Raw genomic sequence first — 25,124 nt, 5'->3', positions numbered from 1 at the left:
GGTGTGTGGGCTTCTGTAGTTGCGGCAAGCGGGCTCAGTAGTTGTGGCACGCGGGCTCAGTAGTTGTGGCACGTGGGCTCAGTGGTTGTAGCTCGTGGGCTCTAGAGCACGGGCTCAGTAGTTGTGGCGCATGGGCTTAGTTGCTCTGCGGCATGTGGGATCTTCCTGGACCAGGGCTCAAACCCCTGTCCCCTGTATTGAAAGGCAGACTCTTAACCACTGCACCACCAGGGAAGTCCCTCCTTCCCTTTTAAGACTGAATAATATTCCACTGTGTATATATACATTAGGTAGTTGTGAGTTTCCTTCAGCTCCAACACTGCAGGATTCTCAATTCCAAGTGGCTGTCCACCCTGGGGCTGATTGCTGCCTAGTGGGTTGGGGACCCTGGCTTCAAGCTGACTTTCCCTCCTGCTTGCGTCATCAGGCAGCCAGGGGAGGGCCCCTGGGAATGAAAGGCTTTGGCTAAATACCTGCCGCCTTCTCCCTGGAGCTTCAGGAGCCAGGTCAGGGCCTGGCGCAGGGCAGGGGAGGGGAGCTAATGATGGCCTGCCAGAGGCTTTGTCATCCAGATGAAACTGACCCTGCTCCCGGGCCCCTGCTCCCAGGCCGGCCTGATTACAGGGAGCCCTATTCTTCCCCTCCTTGGGGCCAGGCCTGGCCTCGAAGCAGCCTCTGCAGGCCCAGCTGCTCTGGAGCAGCTGCAGAGATAGGTCAGCTGAGGAATCTGGGGTAGCAGCTGCCAAAATGCACTGGCTTTGGGGCCAGAACAACAGATATAACGCATGGTGAAGCCAGCAGGATTACGCAGTGGTTCTCATCTGGGGTGACTAGTAATAACAGCCACTGTTGCCTGAAGTTTTAATAGGTTCATCATGTACCAAGCACTGGACATGAATTATTTCATTTAATCTCACACAGCCCTAGGAGGTTGGTAATGTTAATCCCATTTTACAGAGAAGCAAGCTGAGGCTTGGGGAGCCTTACACAGCTGGTAAGCAGCCCAGCCTTGTTCGGTGATGAAGCCTGATCTCTTATCCCCTGGTTCTGCAATTGGGTGGAAATTTCTTTGCCGAGTTCCTTGGTGGAGGGCAGATGAGGGGGCTGAGTGGATGGAGACCTATTTGCCTTCCCTGCACCGACAAGGGCGGCAACTCTTGTAGCTGCTCGGGGTTCTGCTCCCAAACATGTGAAAGCCACTGCTGTAGTTCACCCCATTTGTTTAACAGGTGGAGAAACTGAGGCCCTGGGAGGGACAGGGAACTGTCCAGGTTCACTCCAGCAGGGTCTACGGCAGAGCTGGGATTAGAACCCAAGTCCAGCCTCCCAGCCATGCTCTGTTTTTGGTGCCCACGTGGGCAGCTGGATCTTGTGTGTGGCCCACACAGGCAGGAGGGCACTCTGGGGCCTCACCTGCTGGGTCTTCTGGGCCTGGACCCCCACCCTTCCTTACAGAAGGACGGAGATGCAGAGGTGGCCGGCAGTGGTGCAGAGAATAGCATGCAGGCTGGAGCTCAGTTCTGACCCTGCTGCTACCTTGCTGTGTGGCCTGGGTAGCTCTGCTCTCTCCAGGCCTCAGTTTCCCTTTCTGTACAATGTGGGTTGCTGACAGTTTGGACCAACAGGCACTGGGCAGGGGAGGAGGAGTGGTTAGACAGGAGGAGAGGAAGGGAGGAGAGGAAGGGAGGAGAGGAAGGGAGTGTATGAAGAGGAAGAGAGGAGCCATGGGGCCGCAGGACACCCTGCCTTGCCCTGCTGTCCTGGGGAAACACCACAGGTTCCGCCGCCCTCACTCCACTGCTGGCTAGGGGACGCCGCTTGGCCTGAGAGTGTCCAAGCCTTGGATGAGAGAGTTCTTGGTCCCCAAGACTGCCATGGGGCCGGTGGCTTCCCTTCTTCAGCCCCAAGACATTCCCTCGCCCTGAGAACGGTGCTGGCCTCATGGGGACCTAGAGGAGGCTGAGTTCCTGGGTGGGTACTCCCATGGGCATCAGCCTCACCCAGCCACATGTGCTTGCATCCCTACAGTGCGTGTATGTGCAAACCCACATGCACGCCTCACACAGCAGGGACTCTCACAGGCCAAGAGAGGCCCAAACCAGTTCTTATTTTTGAGGCTCCCAGTAAGTTAAAAATGAAGACATGGGGGCTTCCCTGGTGGCGCAGTGGTTGGGAGTCCGCCTGCCGATGCAGGGGACACGGGTTCGTGCCCCGGTCCGGGAAGATCTCACAAGCCGCGGAGCGGCTAGGCCCGTGAGCCATGGCCGCTGAGCCTGCGCGTCCGGAGCCTGTGCTCCGCAACGGGAGAGGCCGCAACAGTGAGAGGCCCGCGTACCGCAAAAAAAAATAACAAAACAATGAAGACATGCCGAAACAGTCTGGCCACAACAGTGGTGTGTTTTACATACTCTTATTTAATAAATTAACATCTTTAACATGCACACACACACACTCACAAATCCAATGCAATTGAGAGATTCATAAGATCATTGCAGGAATTATAAATGATATGAGTTCACAGTGCCGCGTGGTCTGGTGATGGGATATAGTTTAAAACTGTTTGATGAGCGTCCTGTTCTTTCCATCTTGTGTGTGATTCCCTGGGACGAGACATCCAGCCTCCTTTGAGTGTACATTGTTTTCTAACATTTTATTATGAAAAATGTCCAGCATCCAGAAAGGTTGAAACAACTGTACACTGAACACCCATATCCTTATCATCTGGAATCTACAAGGAACATCTTGCAATATTTGCTTTATCTCATATCCATCCCTTTTTCCATTCATCCATCCAAATCCATCCAAATCCATCCTTTCATCTCACTATCCCTCCACCCGTCCATCTGTTTTTTGATGCATTTTTGAGGCTCATGAATGTGAGGACTTGGTCAAATGACACTCTTTTCCCTCCTCCTTCTCCTTGACAGTAACAGGCCTGGTGCACTCACACTCTCACTCACACACACACCCCTACATGTAAAACCCTCATCAGCACACACCTCACATGATTCACCCACGTTCTCCAATTCATGCATGTCCTCTCCTTACACATATTGACATGAATTCACATATGCAAACATCACACATAATCACCTGTACACACACACACGTAAAGACATACACACACACACAGTGCCCACATGTGCATTTGTGGCAGACTTTTTTTTGTGTGTGTGTGGTACGCGGACCTCTCACTGTTGTGGCCCCTCCTATTGCGGAGCACAGGCTCTGGACGCGCAGGCTCAGCGGCCATGGCTCACGGGCCCAGCCGCTCCGCGGCATGTGGGATCTTCCCGGACCGGGGCACGAACCCATGTCCCCTGCATCGGCAGGCAGACTCTCAACCACTGCGCCACCAGGGAAGCCCTGTGGCAGACTTTTGATATCTGTAAAGGGAGCATCCAGAGACCTAGAATCCTCAGACCTATGACCCTTGGGTAGTCCATGCCAGGCCCTGGTTTACTCCTCCAGCCCTCGCTTCTGGCAAGTGTCAGGGGCTCCCCTGCAGCTCCCCGCTCCACATGTCTCACCTTTTCCGCTTTTCCCACAGTCTTCCCCCTCACCTCCCAGCCACATCCCCCAGAGAAAATCTCCCACAAAAGTTCCTTCTGGAGTGTTACCATATCTGGGTACAAAGCCCACCAGACTGACACTCCGGGAGGGCAGGGACGGTGTTGGCCTGTTCACACCACATCCCCAGCACATGGCACACAGCAGGTCCTGTGGTTGGTTGAAAAAGGAACAAAGCAGCAGAGCATTGCATCCCCTGGGCAGCCTCAGGGGCATACACGCCACACATGCTCACCGCCATGCACACACAACACATTCTGCATGCATCCGTGCTCACATGTACATCGTGTGTGTATCTGCGTTCATGCACACACCTGTCTGCCTGTCTCCATATTCTCCAGATGGAGTCAATTCCAGGACCTGAGTCCATTCCTAAAGCCTTGGTCGCCTAAGACCACTGTGAGCACATCTGCTGGAGTGTGAGGTCCAGGTGTGGCCCCCTGACCATGCGCTCCTGAGCTTGGCCCTGTGCACCTGCATGGCAGAGGTTAAGAGTATCAGCTCTGAGAATTCCCTGGTGGTCCAGTGGTTAGGACTCCACACTTCCACTGCCGGGGCCCTGGTTCAATCCCTGGTCGGAAAACTAAGATCCCACAAGCTGCATGGCACGGCCAAAAAAAAAAAAGAGTACCAGCTCTGGAGTCCGACAAGACCTGGGTTCCATCCTTGCTCTGCTTGTAATCACTTCACATGTTTCGCATATGACTTACGTGAGTGCTCCTTCTTGGAGCATGGATTTCCTTATCTGTTAAATGGGAACATAGTTCCCAACTTAAAAGCATCTTACAGGAAATGCTCTTAGCAGGGTGCCTGGCGTGTTGTAAGCACTTAAAAATGGTTGCTGTGGATATTATTATTGTTGTTACTTCAGGCCTTTGCCTCAAACTCCCATGCACCCTTTGGGAGGGAGGGCAGCCTTGGTGGGGGGCTGTGTATGGGGAGAGTGGGTGGATGGTGTCTCGTGAATGCCTCTCCCCAGAAGCTCCCCCAACCCCAAGCCCTTATTATCCCACATGAATATTCATAAGGGGTAGCTTCAGCCCTGCTCTGTAAATGCATCAGAAGCAGGAAGTGGAGGCCAGGGCAGAGAGCGAGGCCCAGGGGACAGGAGGCTCAAAGCCAGAGTGCATCTGAGTCCTCATGGACAGGAGGATAGTAAGAGGGATGGGCAAGAATGGATGGGGGATACTGGGGGCCATGGGGGAGTTTGAGCAGGGGATTGTCCCCATATTGCAGATTTGAAAACTGAGGCCCAATGAGACCAGATTAGAGAACACTTGGGCTGAGTGGCCCAAGAAGCCAGGTCCTGCTTCCTTTGGGATCTGGAGAGTTGAGCATCTGTCTGGGTTGGGTGATGGGCACAGGGGGATGGACCAATTGACCCCTGTAGGTTTCTCTCAATGGGTGTAGTTTACACGGCATTACATGGTTGGAAGAGCTGTGGTGATCCTGAATCCCAGCCCTCCACTGAGGCTCCAAGAGGATGGGTGACTTGCCAGGATCACACAGCTGCTGACAGTTATCTTGCCTTTGGAGGTGTGAGAGACAGAATGATTCTAGTCCCTTGCAAGAGATTCAAGACTGGGAGAAAAGTGGGTGGGCTTGTCAGGATACCAAGGAATGAAGCTTCTTTATCCACCTCCTCATTTCATCTCCTCACTAGTCCCGTGAGACAGCTGGATCAAAAACGATTATCTCCATTTTACAGATGAGAAGCATGAGGCTGAAAGAGGAAGCACCAGGAGAAGGCTACAGAGTGAGTTGTCTGTAGGGGGTCTGCCCCTCTGGGCAGGGCGATGTGGGGATGTGAGAGCCCAGCTCGCCTCCATCTTGGGAGGGGTGAGGCCAGGACAAGGCAGCACATCAGCCTGCTCTGGAAAATTTCAATCTAAAAAACCAGAGGGGGCTGCTTCTCTACACTTGCAGGTATATTAATCCCTCCCTCCTTTCAGATAATTGCCTGTTTCTTAGAATGCTTTCTGGATGCTTGTAACTGCTCTGTGAGGTTAAGTAAGACAACCACTCCCATTTCAGGGTAAGGGGTGGAAGTAAGAGAGGAGAAGCGATCTCCAGGGCGGCAGAGGGTGGGAGAGGCAGTGACAGAACAAGAGTCTCAGCGAAGTCATGGGTGTTTTCTACTGGACCAGTTCATGGAAAGGGACAGGTTGAGGGTGGACAATTCGACTCTTGGGGCAGCAGTGTCAAGAGGAACTGACCCTGGGGTGGGTGGCCGTGAGAAGGGCTCACTTCAGACTCCTAGGCGGCAGAATGAGGACACTGGCCTTGTGGTAAATGTTCAGGCATTCATTCATTCAGGAAGCATCCACTGCCTTAGTGTGCCAGGCCCTGTGCTGTGCCCAGGGCAGGGGAGGGACCGGCCAGAGGTGAGTCAGACAGTCCTTGGGCGGCTCAAAATCTCCTGAGGGTCTCTGACTAGGACTGAAGACATTATTGGACAGAAAAAGAGGCTGACTGGGTATAGTCACCTCTACTTTCAAACAGAGGCAGTGAGATGTCGGGGACAGGCCTTGGGTTCTGAGATCAGGGCCAGATTGGGTGGTCTTCTAGCTCTGTCCTTCTGAGCTGTGTGGCTTTGAGCAGCAATAATAACTAACCACAGTAGTCATAGCTGATGTTTATTCAGTGCTCAGTTTATGTCTAGCAGGTCACTTTACTTCTTTGAACCTGTTTCCTCATCTGTAAAATGGAATGGAGTAGGAGTTAATCTACTTCTCAGGGTTACTAAAGGGCTTGAATGGGACCATGTAGGTGAAAGAGTTTGGTACAAGCTTGAGCTGTGTGGTAACTTTAGTTATTTGTGGGGCTGTAAAGGGGTCCCGTGTTGTAGAAACACAGGGAAGCAGGATATATTTATATTAGGAATATTTATTCCTAATGGGGCCAGGTAGTTGTTTTGGGGGAAGGGTGGTTCTCTTCACCAAAAAGATATGAGATTGTGAGCAAGGCTTTGAAGGGTAGAGAGGGGGATAAAGAGAAGGACTTTCCAGGGGGAGGGTATCCTGTGTGCTAAAGTGTGGAGGAGGGAAAGTGTAGGGTATGTTTGCGGAACAGTCCTAGCACAATGAATGGCTAAGCCTGGCGCTCCATGAATCACCAAGGATGCAGTCAGGTAGGATCTTTGGCCCCGGGGCCAGCTTTGAGGCACGCAGATTTCCTTCCCTAACATTATCCCATCTACGGCTGAGTGAGGGGCGGGCTGGAGGGTGAACTAAGAGTGATTACAGAGCCCTGCTTCTGGGTCTCTTCCACCTACCTCTGGGGGACGGTCTGACAGGAATGTGACCCACCCACCCCTTCTGACCTCCTTAGTTGGGGGCCAGGCTCGGGCATCCCTGGGGAGCGATGAGCCGGGTGGCTCTGGGGAGCATGTGGCCCAAGACAGGAGTCAGTAGAGCTTAAAGAACAGGTGGATGGAGGGGAGGACAGACGAAAGAGTGCGAGGCGGGGTCTTAGGAGTAACAGGCAGAGGGAGCTCACACTTGGCAAGCATCTCCTATGTGTTGTAACAGCCCTCTGAGGTAGGTATCCTCACTTTACAGGTGGGGAAACTGAGGCTCAGAGGGGTGAAGTGACTTGCCCATTTCTTTGTCCAGTCATTCATCATTCAACGCTTATGTACTGGGCAGAGGCTCCGTGCCAAGCGCCGAGGAGTCAGGGGTGGCCATCTCTTGGCTTCTGTCCCCTGCGGTGGGAGTCCGGGGTAAGTGTTGTGAGGTCGCATTGCGGCCTCGTCGGCACTCGAACCCAGGTTTCACTATCTCCAAACCATCACTTTGGATCCGGACACAAGCCCGGTTGCGCGGCTCGCGCGGCCGCTGAAACCCCCGGTACCTCCACTTTCCCTAGGGTCCCACCTGCCGCACCTGGCCCAGGTGAGTCCCGGGAGGCCCCGAGCGCCGCCGGAAGACGGCGAGCGGTTCCGGCAGGTAGGGCGGGGCGGGGCGGGGCGGGGCCGGGCCGGGGCTGAGGGCGGGGCCAGCCCGCGGCGCCAGGAGCCCGACCGGATCCCGCGCCCCTCTGCCCGCGCCCTGCGCCCCGCGCCGCCGCCGACATGGGGGCTTGTCTGGGCGCCTGCTCCCTGCTCAGCTGCGTGAGTCCCGCCCCCGGCGCCCGCCCCCGGCGCCTGCCCCTTCTTCGGCCTCGCACTTTTGTCCTGTCTTCTTCCTCCAAATAGTTTCTTTTTTCCTTCCTCCAAACTTGGCTTTCTGGGCCCGCACCCCGCCTCCTCGCCCCTCAGGTCCCCCCTCTCACCTACTTCCCCCGCCCCCATCCCGGGCCCGCGGGCGCCGGGGATAGCTGGTGTCCGGGGATCGGGTTACCGCGGGGGAGGGGGTGGGGCGCGCTCGGGCGGGGGAGGGGGTGTCCTGGACGGGCGCCTCTCCAGGGAACTGGGGAGACTGAGGCCCAGAGCCCGGGGCGGGGGTGGGCGCTGCGGCCCCAGCTGTTGGAGTCGTCCTGGCAGTGCGCGTCTGGTCTCCCTCCCGGACGCTCTCTTTGTGTGGCCTGCCGGTCCCTGTCCCTCTCTGCCGTGTGTCCTTCTCTGTTTCTCTGGCAATCTGTCAGTTGGTCTTTCTGTCCCTACCCGTCTGCCTCAGTTTGTCCATTTGTATGTGTCTGATATCTGTCCGTTCGTTTGTCCGACTGTCTTTGTCCGTCCGAAGCCTCTCCATCTGTCATTGTCTAGACGGTTCCGTGTCTGTCCGCCGGGGTCTGTCTGCCCGTTCAGTCTATCAGTCTCTCTGTGTCTTGTCTCTGCTTCGTTCAGTCTGGCTCAGGCTAATTCCTGGGCACCTCCCCAGTGAACCCCAGACGCTTGCCCTCTGGGCCCCAGTGCCGAAGTTGGGGGAGGGGAGGAGGCCTCCTTTGCTTTTCTAAGTCGGTCTTGAGTGAGGGGTGCGGGTTACCACCGCCATCGGCCCAGCTCTGGCTGGGAAAACCCAGGAACTGAGGGAGGTTGGGGTGTGTGTGGGGGAGGGATTACCTGGTCGTCTGCTGGGGGACCTGGGGAGCAGCCAGCAGAGGGGAGGAGCGTCCGCCAGACCCCGGCTGGGAGGCCCCTTCTCTTTTCTCCTTTCCCAGCCCCCTCTCCCTTCCCTCTTCCCTTCATTAAATCTGAGGTTCATTCAGGCAGCCCCCTCCCCCTCTGCCCCACACAAAAGATGAGTGGAGAGGCAGGAGGGGGAGTCTGGTGGCTGCTGAAATCCCAGTTTCCTTTGTCCCTGATTTGTGTGAGTGTGTTAGGATGGGGGTGTAGGGGCGGACAGCTGGGGGATCTAGAGATTTACTTTACAGCCATTTTTGGAGAATGATATCTGCACAGAGAGGCTACATAGTGGGTTCCTGGACTCTTGTCCTCCCTGGGCCTCTACTTCCCCATCTGTGAAGGGTGTGTGTGTGTGTGTATGTGTGTTTGTGTGCACACCCGCAGGAGGGGGAATCAAGAACTGTTCCCTGAGATCCCTCCCTGCCCAGTGAAACCAAGGTTTGGGCTAGGGCTCTGGCCAGAAAGGGTTTGCTTCCTGTTGGGGGAGGGAGAGTTTCCTTGGAGTTGACCAGAATTCCATCAAGCTGGGCTATCCTGGGGGTGGGGGGAGTGTTGAAGTTAGACCTGCCATTTCTCTGTGCCTCTGTCTCCCTGTCTACCTCCCTCATAATGCCGAGTTGGGAAGATTTAAAAGTGCCCCGCCCTGTTAGAGTAAGTGCTCCAAATAGGAGCTATTGTTATTATCATCTTAAAAAGGTGGGTGGAGAATTCCGTCTGGAGCCAGTTGCTGTTCTCTGAGTCAGACTCCTACAATGTTGAGTCAGAAGGCACCTGACAGTCCTGCTCCAACCCCCAGTTTACAGATGAGGAAGCTGCAGCCCAGAGAGGTTAGCTGACTTGCCTAAGGTTGCACAGTGAAAGGAGGAGGAACTGCACAGTCAGGATTAAAATCTGATTCCTGGTCTAGGCTTCTGCCCACACCTTCCCTCCCTTCACATCCTGGATGCTGAGGGATAGGGTTGGCACAGAGTGGAATCGGGAGGTTCGCTTAGGAAGTATATAATATCCACAAGGGACCTGCCCCTCGGGTCAGTGGCCTCCCCTTGGCGTTCTGACCTCTGACATTTACTGAGTACTTACTGCACGCCAGGTGCTGTGCTGAGCCCTTCACCCCTGCCATCTCATTACGCACCCCACCCGCCAACCCCATGACATAGTTATCCTATTTTACAGATCATGGTACAGACAAGAGCTGCCATTTACTGAGTGCTTACTGTAGGCCCAGAGCTCCCAGCCCAGAGCTGTCCAGTGGTAGCCCAGGCCCAACAGTGTAGTGAGCACTTTGTATATACCCTTTCATTTAATCCTCACAACGACCCCAATGAAGCAGTGAATATTATCCCCATTTCACAGCTGAGGAAGCTGGATCAGAGAGGGAAGATGATTTCCCCACAGTCACACAGTATTAAGTGGTACAGTTGGGCACTACTGGATACCAATAACAACCTGTTTCAATGGACATTGCCCCACAGGAGTGAAGTTCTAAGGGGGGGTTGCCAGGCATCTTTAGAGGGAACATTTTGGCATACATGGGTCGGTGGGGAAGACTTTTGTCCCTCCTGCCGTGACGCATTTGCATCTGCCTCTTGGTCAGATGCAAATCTGTCAAGGCAGGAAGGGGACAAAAGTCGTTCCCTTGGTCAGCATTTGGACTGGGCTGAAGGTGAGTCCTGGCTGGGAGGAGATGAGATGGGCCCACTAGGGATGGGAGTCACCAGCCAAGCCAGCACATGGTGAGTTGGACGGTCAGCAGATATTTAAGGAGGACCTTCTACAGTCGAGGGAGCGTGAGAGGCCTCTGGCTCAGACCGACTGGTCTTGGTCCTGGCTTGGCCTCTTCTCAGCGGCGTGACTGAGGACCTCTCTCCTTGTCTGTAAAGTGGAGAGAACACCGGCACCTGCCTCTCAGCGTGTCAGGAGGGTTCAGTGGGACTTAGTTAGCTTGAAGCTGGCGTGCAGCAGCTGCTCTGTAAGCTCAGTGGTAAGGTGCTGGAGACCGCATTCGAGGAATGGGGAACCTGGTGGAACTCAGGGCTGTCTGATGGGCTCCAAGCCACCTCACTGCCCTGCCCAGAGGCCCATTTTATGGCTGAGGAAACTGAGTCCCACTTGTCTAAGGTCATACTGCCAGCTGGTGGCAGAGTCAAGACAGGGCCCTCTCCTCTTCACACTGCGTGGGGGAGGGAAGTATGCTTTGAGTAGTCTTGGGCTGACCTCTTCTCTCCTGTGTTTGGTCTAGTGCTAGGGTGGCTCAGCCAGTTATGGGGTGCCACGGAACCTCGCAGCGTAAAGACTCTCAGACCCAGGGCTCCTGAGTTCTGAGTTCTCCATTCTGAGAACCTGGCTGGTGCTAAGATTCCACCACTCTTATTTCTGGTGCTTTTCCATTGCTGCCTCTCCCCTGAGTGCATCTGTGGAGGGGGTGTTGTAATCTGAGTGTGGGAACAGTTTGTAGTCTGCCTTGGCCTTTCACGTTGCATCATAAGCATAGCCTGTGTTGCTGTCAGTCTAGTGGCTTTCATCTTTCCTGCCTCTGTAACATTCCATGGAGTCAGTGGGCCACCACTGTCCCCTGGTGTTGAGTAATGAGGTCATCTGCAGTTTCCTGATAGTCTAATAAGCTCATACAACCTAAAGCTTCGTGCCTGTTTTAGTTTTTTTCTTAATTTAAAATTTTTATTTTTTGATAATGAAAATCAACTTCATTGGGGTATAATTTATATTTAACTATATTTAGTTGTATATACCCATTTACCAACACATCTGCTCCATTCAGCAGAGAGATCCCTCTTAGGGATCACGGTATACCACGATGTACCACGATATAATGATGGATATTTAGTTATTTTCAGCTTTCCCCTATTATTTTCCTCGTGTGAACAGTGTAACAGTGGACTCCCCTGTGTACATGTGTGTGCACATGTCTGCCTTTACTCCTGTGGGCTGGTATTTCTATAGGAAGAGGTTGTGGTAGGCGTGATCCTCAGAGGTGGAGTGGGAATCCGAATGTATGAACAACTCCAAGGAGGCTCCAGAAGCAGTGGGGGGGGCTGTGTGTATTGTTCTCTCCCTGACCTGGTCTCTCTGGCTACCAGCCAGGCCCTTGGAAATCCTGAGGTTTCAGGTATCAGGAATACCTGGATTCTGATCTCCAAAAACCACAGTGAATTGAAAGGCCAGGCTCCCTGACTGCAGTGTGCAGCTTTCCTTGTGTCTCAAATGTCTCAAATTGAAATGGTAACAAGCCAGAGCCGGGCCCTGACCTGGGTACTTGGGCACTTGGTTCCTGAGATCAGTACCTGTTGGCCTCCCTTGGTTTTCTTGGGCACTGGAGGGATTGTTTTCATCGCTGGGGTGTTTTGAAATGTAATGAGTCTGCCATCAGTGACTTAGCAGGCCCTGGTGCAGACAGACTTGACCTTGAACCCCAGCTCCTTAGCTCACTTGCTGTGTGACCTTGGCCGCATCACCTATCTGAGTCTCAGTTCCCCACTTGTAAATGGGAAGTTACAACACACTTCATAGTGTCCGTGAGGCTTAATCTAGACAAAGCCCTTATCATAGTGTCTGGGACAAGTAACTCGTCATAAAGGGAAGCTATCGCTGTTATTACTTGAATCTCAGCACTGCTGTTCACTTACTGTGTGACTTCTGGCAAGTTTCTTAATCTCTCTGATCTCAGAATGCTCTTTATGGTTTACAGAACACTTCTTCTGGCATTTGCTTATCTCCTAATTGCGCCCCCCCCCCGCCCCCGCTCCAAGGTAGCCATGAACAGGAGTCAGGGATTGGGGTGGGGTTTGCAAGATACAACCAGAAATTGCTGGATGATTTGGACCGTGAGGGAGAATTTCATTCGGCATTCACCTAGCAACTGTGCTGTTACTTGGCTTTGTGGGTGAGAGAGATGGGTAAGAAGGAGCATTCTCAGGGGCATTTCCAGTCTGGGGGAGAGGTGTGGGGGATACGGGAGGGCAGCTGCCCCTCAAGCAGAGTGTTCTCTACCCCTTGTGACCAGTCCAGAAAGCAGGGGGCGGGGCCTCAGAGGAGCAAGGGGCCCTTTTCAGCCTGCTCTCCACAAAGCTGGTCACTCAGCATAAGGCTGTTCCTGTCCCTCCCGGCTTTGGGAGGTGATGCCCAGTGGCAATGGATGCCCATTGCTCGTGGGATGAACACGAGGGTCCTGCACATGGCTGCCAGGCTCTGCCAGCCTGGCCGACCTCACCACTCACTTGCTTATGAAGCTTTGGCCATAGGGACTTCTTTCCATTCCTCCAACGCTCAGCTCCTGTCCGCCCCAGAGCTGCCTCAGGCTCTGTTCCCTCTGTCTGGAACACTCTTTCTTCCCCTTGGTCAGGAGAGTGAATCCTCATTGTTCAGCTCTCAGCTTAAGTGTCACTTCTTCCAGGAAGTAATCCACTACTCCCAATCTAAACTAGGCCCCCGCCGGTCACTCTCATGGCAGCACGTATGTTTTCTTCTTCACACTTACCATGACGGGTATAATGACTTGCTGAGTATCTTTCCTGCCCTTGGAAGCTCCAGGATGGCAGAGCCTGTGTCTTTCTTGCCCTCCAGACTCTTAAATACCAGAATGAGGAGTCAGGGCTGTTTGGGGGAAGAGAAACAGTGAACCAGATGTATCTGGATGTGGGCCCACTTCCTCCAAGGCTGGGCTGTAGAACTGGCTCCCAAGGGATGAGTCTACAGCTACGAAAGGTGTGGCATCACCAGCCCCTAAGTGATTTCAGCCAGCCCTAGGGAGGGAGGGGCTGACGGAGGGCAGAGGACCTGGAGACAGAAAGGGTTGGACGCCTCTGCTGTCCCAAACTGGTGCAGCCCCAGAGCGGGAAGTCACGGCCACCCAAATTCTTCATTCCATTCATTCAACAGATGTTGATTTATCAGCGCTTGCTCTTTCTGAGGTCTTAACATACGTCTGGTACGATGCCAGACACTTTACATTTGTTCAGCAGATAGTCACTGAGCTCCCGATGATGTGCCAGGCACAGTTCCCACCTCTGGGAATACCATGGTGAACAAAACAGACAAACCCTCTTGCCCTGGTGGAGCTTGCACGCTAGCAATGAGAGGCAGGCAACACGAGTAAACTATGAAGCAATCAGGTGGTAGTAAGTCCTACAGAGAAAAATAAAGCAGGGAAGGGAGAAAGGGAGCCTGAGTGAGTTACAATTTTTTTTGTTCGTGCTGCGAGGCTTGTGGGATCTTAGTTCCCTGACCAGGGATTGAACCCGGGCCGTCGGCAGTGAAAGCACGGAGTCCTAACCACTGGACCGCCAGGGAATTCCCAGGGAGTTACAATTTAAAATCCCTACAGGACTTCCCTGGCGGTCCAGTGGTTAAGACTCTGTGCTTCCACTGCAGGGAGTGCGGGTTAGATCCTTGGTCGGGAACTAAGATCCTGCGTGCTGTGCAGCGCAGCCAAAACAATAAAAAAATAAAATAAAATCCCTACGGTATTTCATTCTTAGAACTGCTATGTGAGAAGCAGGTACTGTCACGATTCCCATTATATGGAAGAGGAAACTGAGGTTCAGAGAGCTTGAGGGAGCTGTATAAGGTCACATAGCTAATCAGTGAAAGAGCTGGCCTTCTGGATTTTTTTTTTCCACTCTGCCTCCTCCTAAATAAGAAGCACTGTGACCCCAGCTCTCTCTCCGAAGCCACAGTAACACCTGAGATAGATCCAGGTTTGAATCTGGGTTCTGTTGCTTACTGGCTGTGTGTCCTTGTGGGACCCAGCCTCTTCCAGCCTTGCTTTCCTTGGCCTCTCCCTTGGGCTTGAAAGTTATATGGGGTGACATCTGGGGAAGAGGTGTCCCTTCGTGGTGTGGCACAGGCAGTCTCTGCGTAGGTTTGGAGATGCTGAACAGGCAGCGGGCAGTGGGTGGATGCTGCGTGCTTGGGCGGGGAAGGGGAGAGGAGACCAGAGAGTAAGGTGCCATCCTGGCCTCCCCGCAGGCATCCTGCCTCTGTGGCTCTGCCCCCTGCATCCTGTGCAGCTGCTGCCCCTGCAGCCACAGCTCCACACTGAGCCGCCTCGTCTTCACGGCCTTCCTCTTCCTGGGGGTGCTGGTGTCCGTCATCATGCTGAGTCCCAGTGTGGAGAGCCAGCTCTACAAGGTGAGCCACCGGCGGGACCTGGCCTCTGGCAAAGGCTCAGCTACTGGGGGCCCAGCTGATCAAGAGTTGGGCAGGAGTGCCAGCGCACCGATGATCCAAGCTTGACGATGGAGGGTCGTTTCTTCATATTGGGAGGAGGGTTTGAGCCTTATTGTTTCTCATAAGCCTTGGTCCCCTTGGGAAGTCTCATGAATCATTATCGCCATCCCCGCCAGACACTGGCCCAGGGTAAGCTCTCCCCACTTTAATGCATAAGCCCAGTTTGAGGGTCCTAAGTCTTTGCTTCATCTCAGTGTTTCATAGCCAGTGGGATAGTTAGGCCAGAGGTTCTGACATACTAGTGTGTATAGAGCATGAATTCCCTGGGAAGTGTGCTAGTCATGCAGAATCTCAGACCCTGCCTTAGAGACTCTAGTTCTGTAGGAGAGGGGAACCTCCGGGGATTCTGATGTAGCTGGTGGGTGGAGAGCACTTTGGGAAATCCTGCCCTGGACCGTGCCATGCCTTCCGTTTGTCCCTGGGGGGCTCACTCATAGGGCTTCAGCCGCAGAGGTGGGTGGGAATGGAGATGGGCCATGGGTGGAAGTGGGAGGCTCGGGTGGCCCTCCTGGGAGAGCCTCCTGCCTGGCGGCCTGGGCAGAGTCAGCTCGGGTTCCGGGTGGGGTGGGGTCTTCCAGCTGCTCTGTCTGTCTCCACAGCTGCCCTGGGTGTGTGAGGAGGTGGCCGGGTCCCCTGTCGTCCTGCAGGGCCGCATCGACTGTGGCTCCCTGCTCGGCCACCGTGCCGTCTACCGTATGTGCTTCGCTATGGCAGCCTTCTTCTTCCTTTTCACCCTGCTCATGATCTGCGTGCGCAGCAGCCGGGACCCCAGGGCTGCCATCCAGAATGGGTGAGGAGGGGTCCCACCTGCACCCTGGGCCCCTCCCGCTGTGGTTTTCCCTATCCTCTGCCTGTCTCCAGCAATCTCCAAACCCTAATCCTCAGACTCAGGAGCCGCTGAAGCCAGGAGGGCACAGCACAGAGGTCAGCTCATTTAGTAGTTCCCATTTCTCAGATGAGGAAATAAAGCTCAGAAAAGGCAACAGCATCCCTAAGGCCACACACCAATGTAGTGACACGGTTGGGGTTAGAACCCAGGTGACCATCCTCACCCATCATTGGTCCTTCCCTCTGCCCCTTGGGGCTTTTTCTAGGCTCAGGACAGATTTTCTGTGCCTGTCAGACCATCAGGAAGTCTCTCTCACCTCTCCCGGTACCTGCTCTTCAGGGGTGGGGTTCTGGGGGTCCAGCCTTTTTCTCTCCCCCTACTCAGCTTTCTTGTCTGTCCTCCCCCTTTCCCCACCATAGGTTTTGGTTCTTTAAATTCCTGGTTTTCGTGGGCATCACCGTGGGCGCCTTCTACATTCCTGACGGCTCCTTCTCCAACAGTAGGTGGCCCTGGTGGGGAGGGATGGGGGCTACCGAGAAGGATGAGCGTTCTGGGGGCTCCTTTGCACACAGACCCCAGACTACTGGCTGGGTCCTTGCCTCCCACCCAGGAGGACAGGACTCTGGTGCTTGGCCACATGGCCTTTGGGCAACTCGGGGTTGGAGGAAACCCCCCTTGACCCCGACCCACACCCTGATGCAAGGCATCTCTGTGCGTGGCCAGGGGCTCCTGAGGGTGGGGACTTTGCTGCTTCTCAGTGTCCCCAGTGCAGGGGGTGGCACAAATGACTGTTGAATATATAAAAGTGAGCGTGAGAAGAGACCCAGACACAGGGGCTGCTGCGCCATGGCTGGACCCCCTTGCTTCCTTCCCCTCTGCCTGCCTAGTCTGGTTCTACTTTGGTGTCGTGGGCTCCTTCGTCTTCCTCCTCATCCAGCTGTTGCTGCTCATTGACTTTGCACACTCCTGGAACCAGCGGTGGCTGAAGAAGGCTGAGGAGAGGGACTCCCGCGCCTGGTATGCAGGTCAGTGCCACCCAACGGCCTCGCGAGGGGGCTGGGCTACCTGAGGAGTCGGGGCGGTGTGGGGAGGTGGTCCCTGAAGCTGGACGACGGCCTGGAGGGCATGAGCTGCCTCCTAAGGGCAGGAACTGAGCCGTCCGTGTCACGTGGAGGGAAGGGTGTGTGGCAGGGGCCCGCTGACCCGGGGTGGCTGAGGTGGGGTCAGATGAGAGCTGCACTGGAGAGTTCAGAGGGATCTGGTTGAGCAAGCCCTGCAGAGCGAGCCGCGAATGACACCTGGTCATTGAAACCCCAGTGGCAGAACGGGTCCCTTTTCAGTTCTTCTGAATTGATCAAGAAGAAAGGCACTCTTCAGGGTTGATTAGATTTTCACACCTCCCTGATCACCAGGCATCTAGTTCACTTTTTGAGAGATTGTTCTCTATTCATTGTCTTGTTTTTGGCTGCATTGGGGCAGCAAGTGGGGGCTACTCTTCGTTGCCGTGTGCGGGCTTCTCATGGCGGTGGCTTCTCTTGTTGCGGAGCACGGGCTCTAGGCGCGTGGGCTTCAGTAGTTGTGGCGCACGGACTTAGTTGCTCCACAGCATGTGGGATCTTCCCGGACCAGGGATTGAACCCGTGTCCCCTGCACTGGCAGGTGGATTCTTAACAACTTCGCCACCAAGGAAGTCCCCTCTATTCATTGTCTTTATTTTTATGGTGACCTTTTTTTGCAGCAAGTGAATCATTTTAGTTCAGGGTGGGGCAGGAGCTCACAAAGCCTGGGTGAGGGACGGAAGTTTTTTTTTTAAATAAATTTATTTATTTAAATTCTTTTTGGCTGCGTTGGGTCTTCGTTGCTGCGCGCGGGCTTTCTCTAGTTGCGGTGAGTGGCGGCTGCTCTTCATTGCGGTATGTGGGCTTCTCACTGTGGTGGCTTCTCTTGTTGCAGAGCACAGGCTCTAGGTGTGCGGGCTTCAGTAGTTGTGGTGCACGGGCTCGGTAGTTGTGGCTCGCGGACTCTAGAGCGCAGGCTCGTAGTTGTGGCGCACGGGCTTAGTTGCATGTGGGATCTTCCCGGACCAGGGCTCGGACCGTGTCCCCTGCATTAGCAGGTGGATTCTTAACCACTGCGCCACCAGGGAAGCCTCCAGGGACTGAAGTTTAGTAGACACTCCTTGGAGGAGGAAGTTGGGGCCCGAGACCCAGTACACAGCTCAACAAGGGATGGGGGTCCTTGCACCACCTGACCCACCTGCCGCTGCCTCCCCCTTCCCAGGCCTCTTGTTCTTCACCCTCCTCTTCTACGCACTGTCAATCGCGGCCGTGGCACTGCTGTTCATCTACTACACCCAGCCCGGCGCCTGCTACGAGGGCAAGGCCTTCATCAGCCTCAACCTCATTTTCTGTTTCTGCGTATCCATCGTCGCTGTCCTGCCCAAGGTCCAGGTGAGCCTGCCTGTCTCTGCCCAGCCTGAAACCAGGCTCCTCGGTGTGTGGGACTTTTTGTAGGAACCTTGGGGTCCTGGGGCCAGGGCTGTCAGCATAGAGGCTTGGGCCAAGAGTGTGGGCTCCCAAGTCAGCCTCCCTGGGTTAGAGTCTTGACTCTCGCATTTATATGCTGGTTGTCTTTGGGAAAGTACCTTAACCTCTCTGTGCCTCTTCCTTCTCAAATGTAAAATGGGAATAATAACACTATTTGGAGTTGTTCTCAAGATTGAGACCATGTTTATGAACACTTAGAACAGTGCCTGGCATATAGATATTAGAACAGTGAACACTTAGAACAGTGCCTGGCATATCCATCAGACATTGGCTATTGTTATCATTATTTTGATGTCATCATTGTTTTCATGCAAATCAGGAGAACATTAGGAAGGGTCACCGAGTGATGATTCCTAGACGCCTCAAGAAGTGGTGTCAGAAGGTGCGATTCCACAGTTTCCAATCCCAGACTATCTGGGATGGTGGGTGGGAGCTCCCAAGATAAGCACTTGTTCTTCAGAAGGGAAGCCTTCCGAGTCCAGTGGTATTTCACAGTTTGGGATATCAGGCCACCAGGTGTTTCAGAGGTAGCTTAGATAGTCTTTGGGGGTCCTTAGCAGAAAGGTTGGGAATCTCCCTTCTGGCCAGAGCTTCCATTTCCCAGTAAGAAAACGGAAGCCCAGAGAGGGTGATGCCTCTGTTCCAGGTCTCACAGCAATCAGTATTCATTCAGCAAATACCTCTTGAGCATCCAGTGTGTACCAGGCACTCTTCTAGATGTTGGGGATACAGCTGTGAGGAAGAGGAGGAATAATAATAGCTAACAGTTAATGACATTTGTCATGTTATTTAGTCCTTGCACCATCATCATCCCCGCTTTCCAGATGAGGAAACAGAGGCTTAAAGGAGTAAAGAGACTTGCCTAAGATCACACGGCTAGTAAGGGGTGGAGCTGGGATTTGAACCCAGGCCGTCTGGCTCCAGAGACTGTGCTCTAATCACAGAGTTCAGATTCATATTTTCAAGCGTGTCTGTGTGGTGAGGAGTGGGAAAGAGCAACCGGTAGGAGACGAGGCCAGGTGAAGTAATTTTGGAGAATACGTGCTATGTGGAAAATAAAAGAGGGTATGGGCTGAAAGGGAGGTGGGCAGGCCGGGCCAGGGTCTGCTGCAGTCAGGGTTTTCAGAGCCTTTTGGGGGGCCCTGTTTGAGCTGAAGCCTGAATATAAAGACACTGCTGGTGCAGAGATATGGGGGAGGAAGATGTCAGGGAGAGGGCAGGGTGAGTGCAAAGACCCTGAGGTTGGAGAGGATTTGGCAGGTTCCACGGACAGAGAGGTGGCCACCGTGTTTGGGGAGTAGTCAGCAGGGAGGGCTGTCAGGTGAGGATGCAGATGGGGTACACGAAGGAGGGCGTTAATTCAGAGTGTGAGGAAGTGCTGCTCTGGAAGGATTCTCAGCTGGGGAACAAGTCGGGTAATCTGTTAAGAGAAAAAATTAAGACTCTACCTTTGGGTGGGCGAGGTGGCAGTGGGTGGCCCGGGTGGTATGTTTTCCTGAAGGGTGTGGGGTGGGATGGCCCTAGGGTGGTGGGGGTTTCTGAGGTCCCCCGGTTGGGCGTGGCTGGGCTGGGTGGGGGTGGGGTGTACCCAGGTTTGGCAGGAGTCACACTGTGGGCTGCTCTTGCCAGGATGCCCAGCCCAACTCGGGTCTGCTGCAGGCCTCGGTCATCACACTCTACACCATGTTTGTCACCTGGTTGGCCTTATCCAATGTCCCCGGTGAGTAGAGGCCTGGGTTCCAGGTGGCCTGGTCTTCCTCCTGGGCTGGGGACCCTCAAAGATGACGGGGACATTCCCAGCCCATTCCAAGACTTAGTCCTTCAGGGAGGTGGGAGGACCCCATCTGTTCCTGGAGCTGTCTCTGTTGTTTTATCTGCTGTGTGCTGTCGCTGGGACTTGAGTGGTTGGTTGTGTGTCTCTCTGTCCCTTGGCTGTCCATCTGAGCCCATCCTCTGGGCTCCCTGGCTACAGACCTGGCCTGCGTGGGCTGAGGGTGACCATGCTCCCATCCCCAGACCGGAAATGCAACCCCACCCTGCTGACCCACTTTGGCAATGGGACGGCCCTGGCAGGCCCAGAGGGCTACGAGACCCAGTGGTGGGATGCACCGAGCATCGTGGGTCTCATCGTCTTCATCCTGTGCACCCTCTTCATCAGGTAGGGTGGGGGGCTGGTTTCTGGGAAGGAATCGTGATTGGGAGCCCCGAGGCACAAGTGACAGGAGGATGTGGGAACTGGGACACCAAGCTGGAAGGCGCGCGCAGCAGGCAGCACATCCAGCCCCTGCACTGTGCTGGTGGGGAAACTGAGCCCCTCAGAGGGCACAGACTGACTGGGCAGCGGAGGCGGGGCTGAACCCTGCCTCCTGGCCCAAGGCCTTTCCTGAGCCTGGGTTGCCATGTGCCCAGCTCAGCTGTGGTGCCAGGGCAGGAGCCTGGACAGGGGCCAGCGGGTCCAGGCTCTATCACTCACACCTGTGTGTGGCCGCTTCACCTTTCCAAGCTTCAGCTTCCTTTTCAGTTAAAGGATGATAACCTCTAATGCCCAGGGTGGCTTGTGACCCCACAGTGTCCCTTGAGAAAGAGCAGCTCATTCTTAAGATCACATGTGCTCTTAAGAGCACATTCTTTAAGGGGGTGTCTTAGCAAGTGCTTATCAGTGTGGACTTGAGCCAGATTGCCTGCAGTTGAGCCTGGCACCTTGGGCAAGTCTCTCAACCTTTCTGTGCTTCAGTTTCCTTATCTGTAAAATAGGAATAAAAATACTACTTACTGCATTGGATTTTTGAAGAGTTATGCTGAGTTAATATGTACAAGGCACTTAGAAAAGAACTTGGCAAGTAGTAGGTGCCAAATAAGTGTTTGCTATTATTGCAAAGAACTATTAATATTTGCACAGCTGGATGGCTGTGAGTGGCTGTTTTGTGTCACCAGATGGTAATATCCAGTATACTTATTGTTGACACTGGCAGACTCAGGTATTGCCTCCCTGTGGCCCGGCATTTCTCCAGGTGCCACTTTGTGTGTCTGCACCTCTGCCCTGATCTTTTCTCCCCCAGTAACCCTACCTGGGCAGTCCCGTTTGCCTGTAAGCAGCACACCTGCTTCTAGGCTCCTGGGCTAGAACATTTTGAGGCTGTTTCACATTTCTTTTTGTTTTCACCTTTTTCAAAACATTTTCTCCTAGTTGAGTTGGGGCAGTTCACAAACATCTCTCTTTGTCCTCTCCTTGGATTTCTTTTCCAACCCGGAAGGGCCCACATCACCTCCATCTTACAGATGAGGAGACTGAGACTTGGTGAGGAGCAGCCACTTGTCCGAGGCCATGAACGCACAGTGGCCGTGGTGCTGGAGCTCACTTCCCTGCCCCCGAGCTCTATCCCTCCCCATCCCCAACGTGGGCACAGAGCTGTGCTTTCTGATGCTTCTCATACTCACACCTCCCTGGCCTGTAGTCACTGGGCTGCACCTCAGAGAGCCCACAGATCCCATCTGTTCTTAACACAGTTCTTAAAACCCAGGAAGCAAAGAAGCATAAACAGCCACGAGGGCAGGGACCACTGATGATGGCTCTTGCCTCCGGCTAGATGGCCCAGATCTAGGCTCATGTGCACTAGATATCAGCACAGTATTTGGTGATTGGGGTCAACTGAAGCTCAGCAGGGGGTGATTTTTCAATTTGATGGAATGGGCTGGAATCCAGGCCTTTGTTCACTTTTTTCAGGATACAAGTTGGATCTTCAAAATTGTATATGTGTCTCAAACTATTAAATGTAGTTAAAAACATCAAGACCTCATTGTAGAAAAACAGTGACAAAAATCATTACTATTATTCTCTCTTTATTATAAACATAGAGAAAGGGGAGGCAGTGGGTAATACTACTTAGCTAAAATGAATAAAAGGTAAACAAATGTACCAGCAAATGAGCATTATTATGAACATTTTAAATGAATGTAGTACCTGGTATGATCCTTTGCAGTACTAAGTTCTCAACACGTGTTTGTGGAAATGGCAAATAAACAACCAGAATAACAGGGGCCGTTTATTTGGTTTCTACTCTGTGCCAGGCACAGTGCTAGGGGCTTCAAACACCATTACTCCATTTAATCCTCCCAGCAACCCTATCAGGGAGGTACTATTATCTCTGAATTTACAGACAAGGAATCAGAGGCTCAGAGAGGTTGTGTCTTGCCCAAGGTCACACAGGGAGTAGGGGTAGAGAGAGTCAAGACAGTTTGTTAACTCCAGGGCCCAGGGCCTAACCTCCAGGCCACCAGCTCCCGAGGCTCTGGGACCCTGGTGCCCATGGTCATCACGGCCAATGCCGCGGTGCGTGGGGCCCCCTGGTGCTGCCCACCCACCCACCTCAGTGGGGACGGCCTGACAGCCACACGCACATCCTCCCCCCCGCCTCCCCCAGTCTGCGCTCCTCGGACCACCGGCAGGTAAACAGCCTGATGCAGACGGAGGAGTGCCCGCCTGTGCTGGAGGCCACACAGCAGCAGCAGGGGGCAGTCTGCGAGGGCCGGGCCTTCGACAACGAGCAGGACAGCGTCACCTACAGCTACTCCTTCTTCCACTTCTGCCTGGTGCTCGCCTCTCTGCATGTCATGATGACGCTCACCAACTGGTACAGGTGCGTGGACGGAGCCGCAGTGTCCGCAGTGCGCGTGCCGCTTCCCTTCCCCTCCAGCCCTGTGCTGGGGTTTAAGACTTGGGCATGGAGGTGTCTCTCTAGGACCCTCCAGGGAGCCTGCCTCATCTGTGCCCCAGTTTCCCTGCCAGTGCCTAGTCCATGCAGTAGCTGGTACCTTCGCTAAGTGCTGAGAAGTGGGGATCACGGGAGGTGAGGCTGGGCCTGTTCAGGGCAGACCAGGTTTACAGATCAGGGGTGGTGATTTGGGTTATGGGGTCGGATTTGGGACTCATGGTTTGAGGGTTAGGAGTGGGGTGTGGGGTCAGAATCAAAGTCACAGGGTCAAGAATAGGAGTCATGAAGTCGAGAGTTGGGATTGGGGCCATTTAAAGTAACAAATTTGGTCATTTGGTTAAAATTGGGGTTACAAGTCCAGAAAGCCAGGATTGAAGTGACCAGGTCAAGGAGCTAAGATCAGAGTAACTAGGTTAGCGGCCAGAACTGGGGTTACAGGGCCAAGGGTCAAAACTGAGGTCAGAGATATCAGAACTGTGGTCATAAAGTCAGGGATGGGGTTATGGGATTGAAGGTCAGAGTCAGCGTTAGAGGTCAGGACTAAAGTCAGGAGCTTCTGGGTCCCAAAGTCAGGGACCAGGAGTGCGGTCACAGAATTAGGATCACAAGGTTAGTGAACAGAATCAGGTCACAATATTATGCCTAGGACTGAGGTCAAGGTTGGAATTGAGGTCAGGGTCAGGTCTATGGTACAAGGCCATGAGCTCTATGTAGGGTCTTAAGGCCAAGTGTCAAAAATATCAGAGGGCTTCCCTGGTGGCGCAGTGGTTGAGAGTCCGCCTGCCGATGCAGGGGACACGGGTTCATGCCCCGGTCCGGGAAGATCCCACATGCCACGGAGCGGCTGGGCCCGTGAGCCATGGCCGCTGAGCCTGCGCGTCCGGAGCCTGTGCTCCACAACGGGAGAGGCCGCAACAGTGAGAGGCCCGCGTACCGCAAAAAAAAAAAAAAAAAAAATCAGAGACGAGGCTAGAGTTTACAGGGTAAGAGCCAGAGGTGAAGTCAGGGGTCGCAGCTGGATCCTAAGGTCGGGGCCAGGACTGAGGTCACAGCATCAGGGACCAGGCTCACTGGGATGATGGTGTGTTCCAGACCCGGTGAGACCCGGAAGATGATCAGCACGTGGACTGCCGTGTGGGTGAAGATCTGTGCCAGCTGGGCAGGGCTGCTTCTCTACCTGTGGACCCTGGTCGCCCCTCTCCTCCTGCCCAACCGTGATTTCAGCTGAGGCAGCCCCCTGCAGCCAGCCCACCTGGTGCTTTGGGGCTCAGTGACAGCAGGCTGAGCACCCGCCGCACCTCCAGGACTCGCCCCTGAGCTGGGCCCCTCTGTTCTTAGTGCCTTCAGGGAGGAGGAGCATCAGGCCCCTCCCTCCCACTGCCCCCCCACGCCCCCCATGGAGCTGCTTCCTCCTTCCCCTCACCCCCATTCGCCCACACTTGCCCTCTTGGGAAAAAAGGGCCCCTTGTTCTAAGGCTCCCCAGGAGAGGGTCCTGAAGGAGAGAGACACTGAAAGCTGCTCAGAGAGCAGGAGTGCTCCCCGCGATGGGCCGCCCAGCACTGGGCCCCGGGTATTCCTGACCATGTACTCCAGGACACCCCGTCCCCTTCCTGGGCTCTGTGCCTTACTGAGTCTCTAAGACTCTGCCAATAAAGAAGCCGGTGTATGTGCCTCCCATGTCTCTGCCCTTCCCCCTTGGCACGGGCCCCATCCCGTCTGGGCCCAGTGCAGGGGCTGGAACAGATTGTCAGGGCAGAGGGGGCTGAAGGGCCAGACCATGAGGGGCCTTGAAGGTCAGACAGAGGGGCCCTGGCTCTGTCCTCTGGGTCACGGAGAGCCTGCGGGCTGGGGCTATAGAGGAAGGAGGGGCTCTGGCAAAAGGGAGCCTGGGGGTCAGAAAAGGGGGCCCTGGAGCAGTGTCCATATGTGGGGTGATGAGGCCAGAGTCGGGGTGGAGAGGGGGCTCACATGGGGAGGCTAAGAGGCTGGTCTTCGGGCCATCTTACCAGCGCCCATCCTGAGGTCCTGCCCACCTCTGACCTGCCTCTAGGGTCCTCCTGAAGAACCTGTCACCACCCTCCACTTCCCCCTGCTGTAGACGTTGGCCCCTGCTCTGGCCCCAGGGTGTGGTGGGGAAGAGCGTGTGCTCTAAAGTCGG

The 25,124-nt window shown here is 54.5% G+C and overlaps 1 protein-coding gene and 1 pseudogene across 2 annotated transcripts in view; one reads left to right on the top strand and one right to left on the bottom strand.

Moving 5' to 3' along the window:
- Window positions 1-25,124, bottom strand: part of LOC308605436 (methylosome protein WDR77-like) — a 524,245-nt pseudogene that overhangs the window by 2,349 nt on the left and 496,772 nt on the right. The gene's annotated exons all lie outside the window — the stretch shown is intronic.
- Window positions 7,545-24,637, top strand: SERINC2 (serine incorporator 2). The gene is made up of 10 exons (XM_081217452.1): window positions 7,545-7,681; window positions 14,618-14,779; window positions 15,478-15,668; window positions 16,127-16,206; window positions 16,595-16,732; window positions 17,988-18,157; window positions 19,883-19,973; window positions 20,270-20,411; window positions 22,675-22,890; window positions 24,058-24,637. Exons 1-10 carry the CDS (start codon window positions 7,643-7,645, stop codon window positions 24,191-24,193), a joined length of 1,365 nt encoding a protein of 454 aa, XP_081073578.1. The 5' UTR covers window positions 7,545-7,642; the 3' UTR covers window positions 24,194-24,637.

This window comes from Mesoplodon bidens, assembly GCF_964165515.1.
Source record: "Mesoplodon bidens genome assembly, chromosome: 2".
Taxonomy (NCBI): Eukaryota; Metazoa; Chordata; class Mammalia; order Artiodactyla; family Ziphiidae; genus Mesoplodon; species Mesoplodon bidens.
Note: the sequence above shows the minus strand (reverse complement) of the source record. Positions and strands in the feature narration are given on the sequence as shown.

Bases quoted from the DNA above. Each gene is read 5' to 3' on its own strand.
- SERINC2 (XM_081217452.1), top strand. From the start codon at position 7,643: ATGGGGGCTTGTCTGGGCGCCTGCTCCCTGCTCAGCTGC. The intron at 7,682-14,617 runs GTGAGTCCCGCC...GCCTCCCCGCAG, and splicing joins CCTGCTCCCTGCTCAGCTGC to GCATCCTGCCTCTGTGGCTC. The intron at 15,669-16,126 runs GTGAGGAGGGGT...TCCCCACCATAG, and splicing joins AGGGCTGCCATCCAGAATGG to GTTTTGGTTCTTTAAATTCC.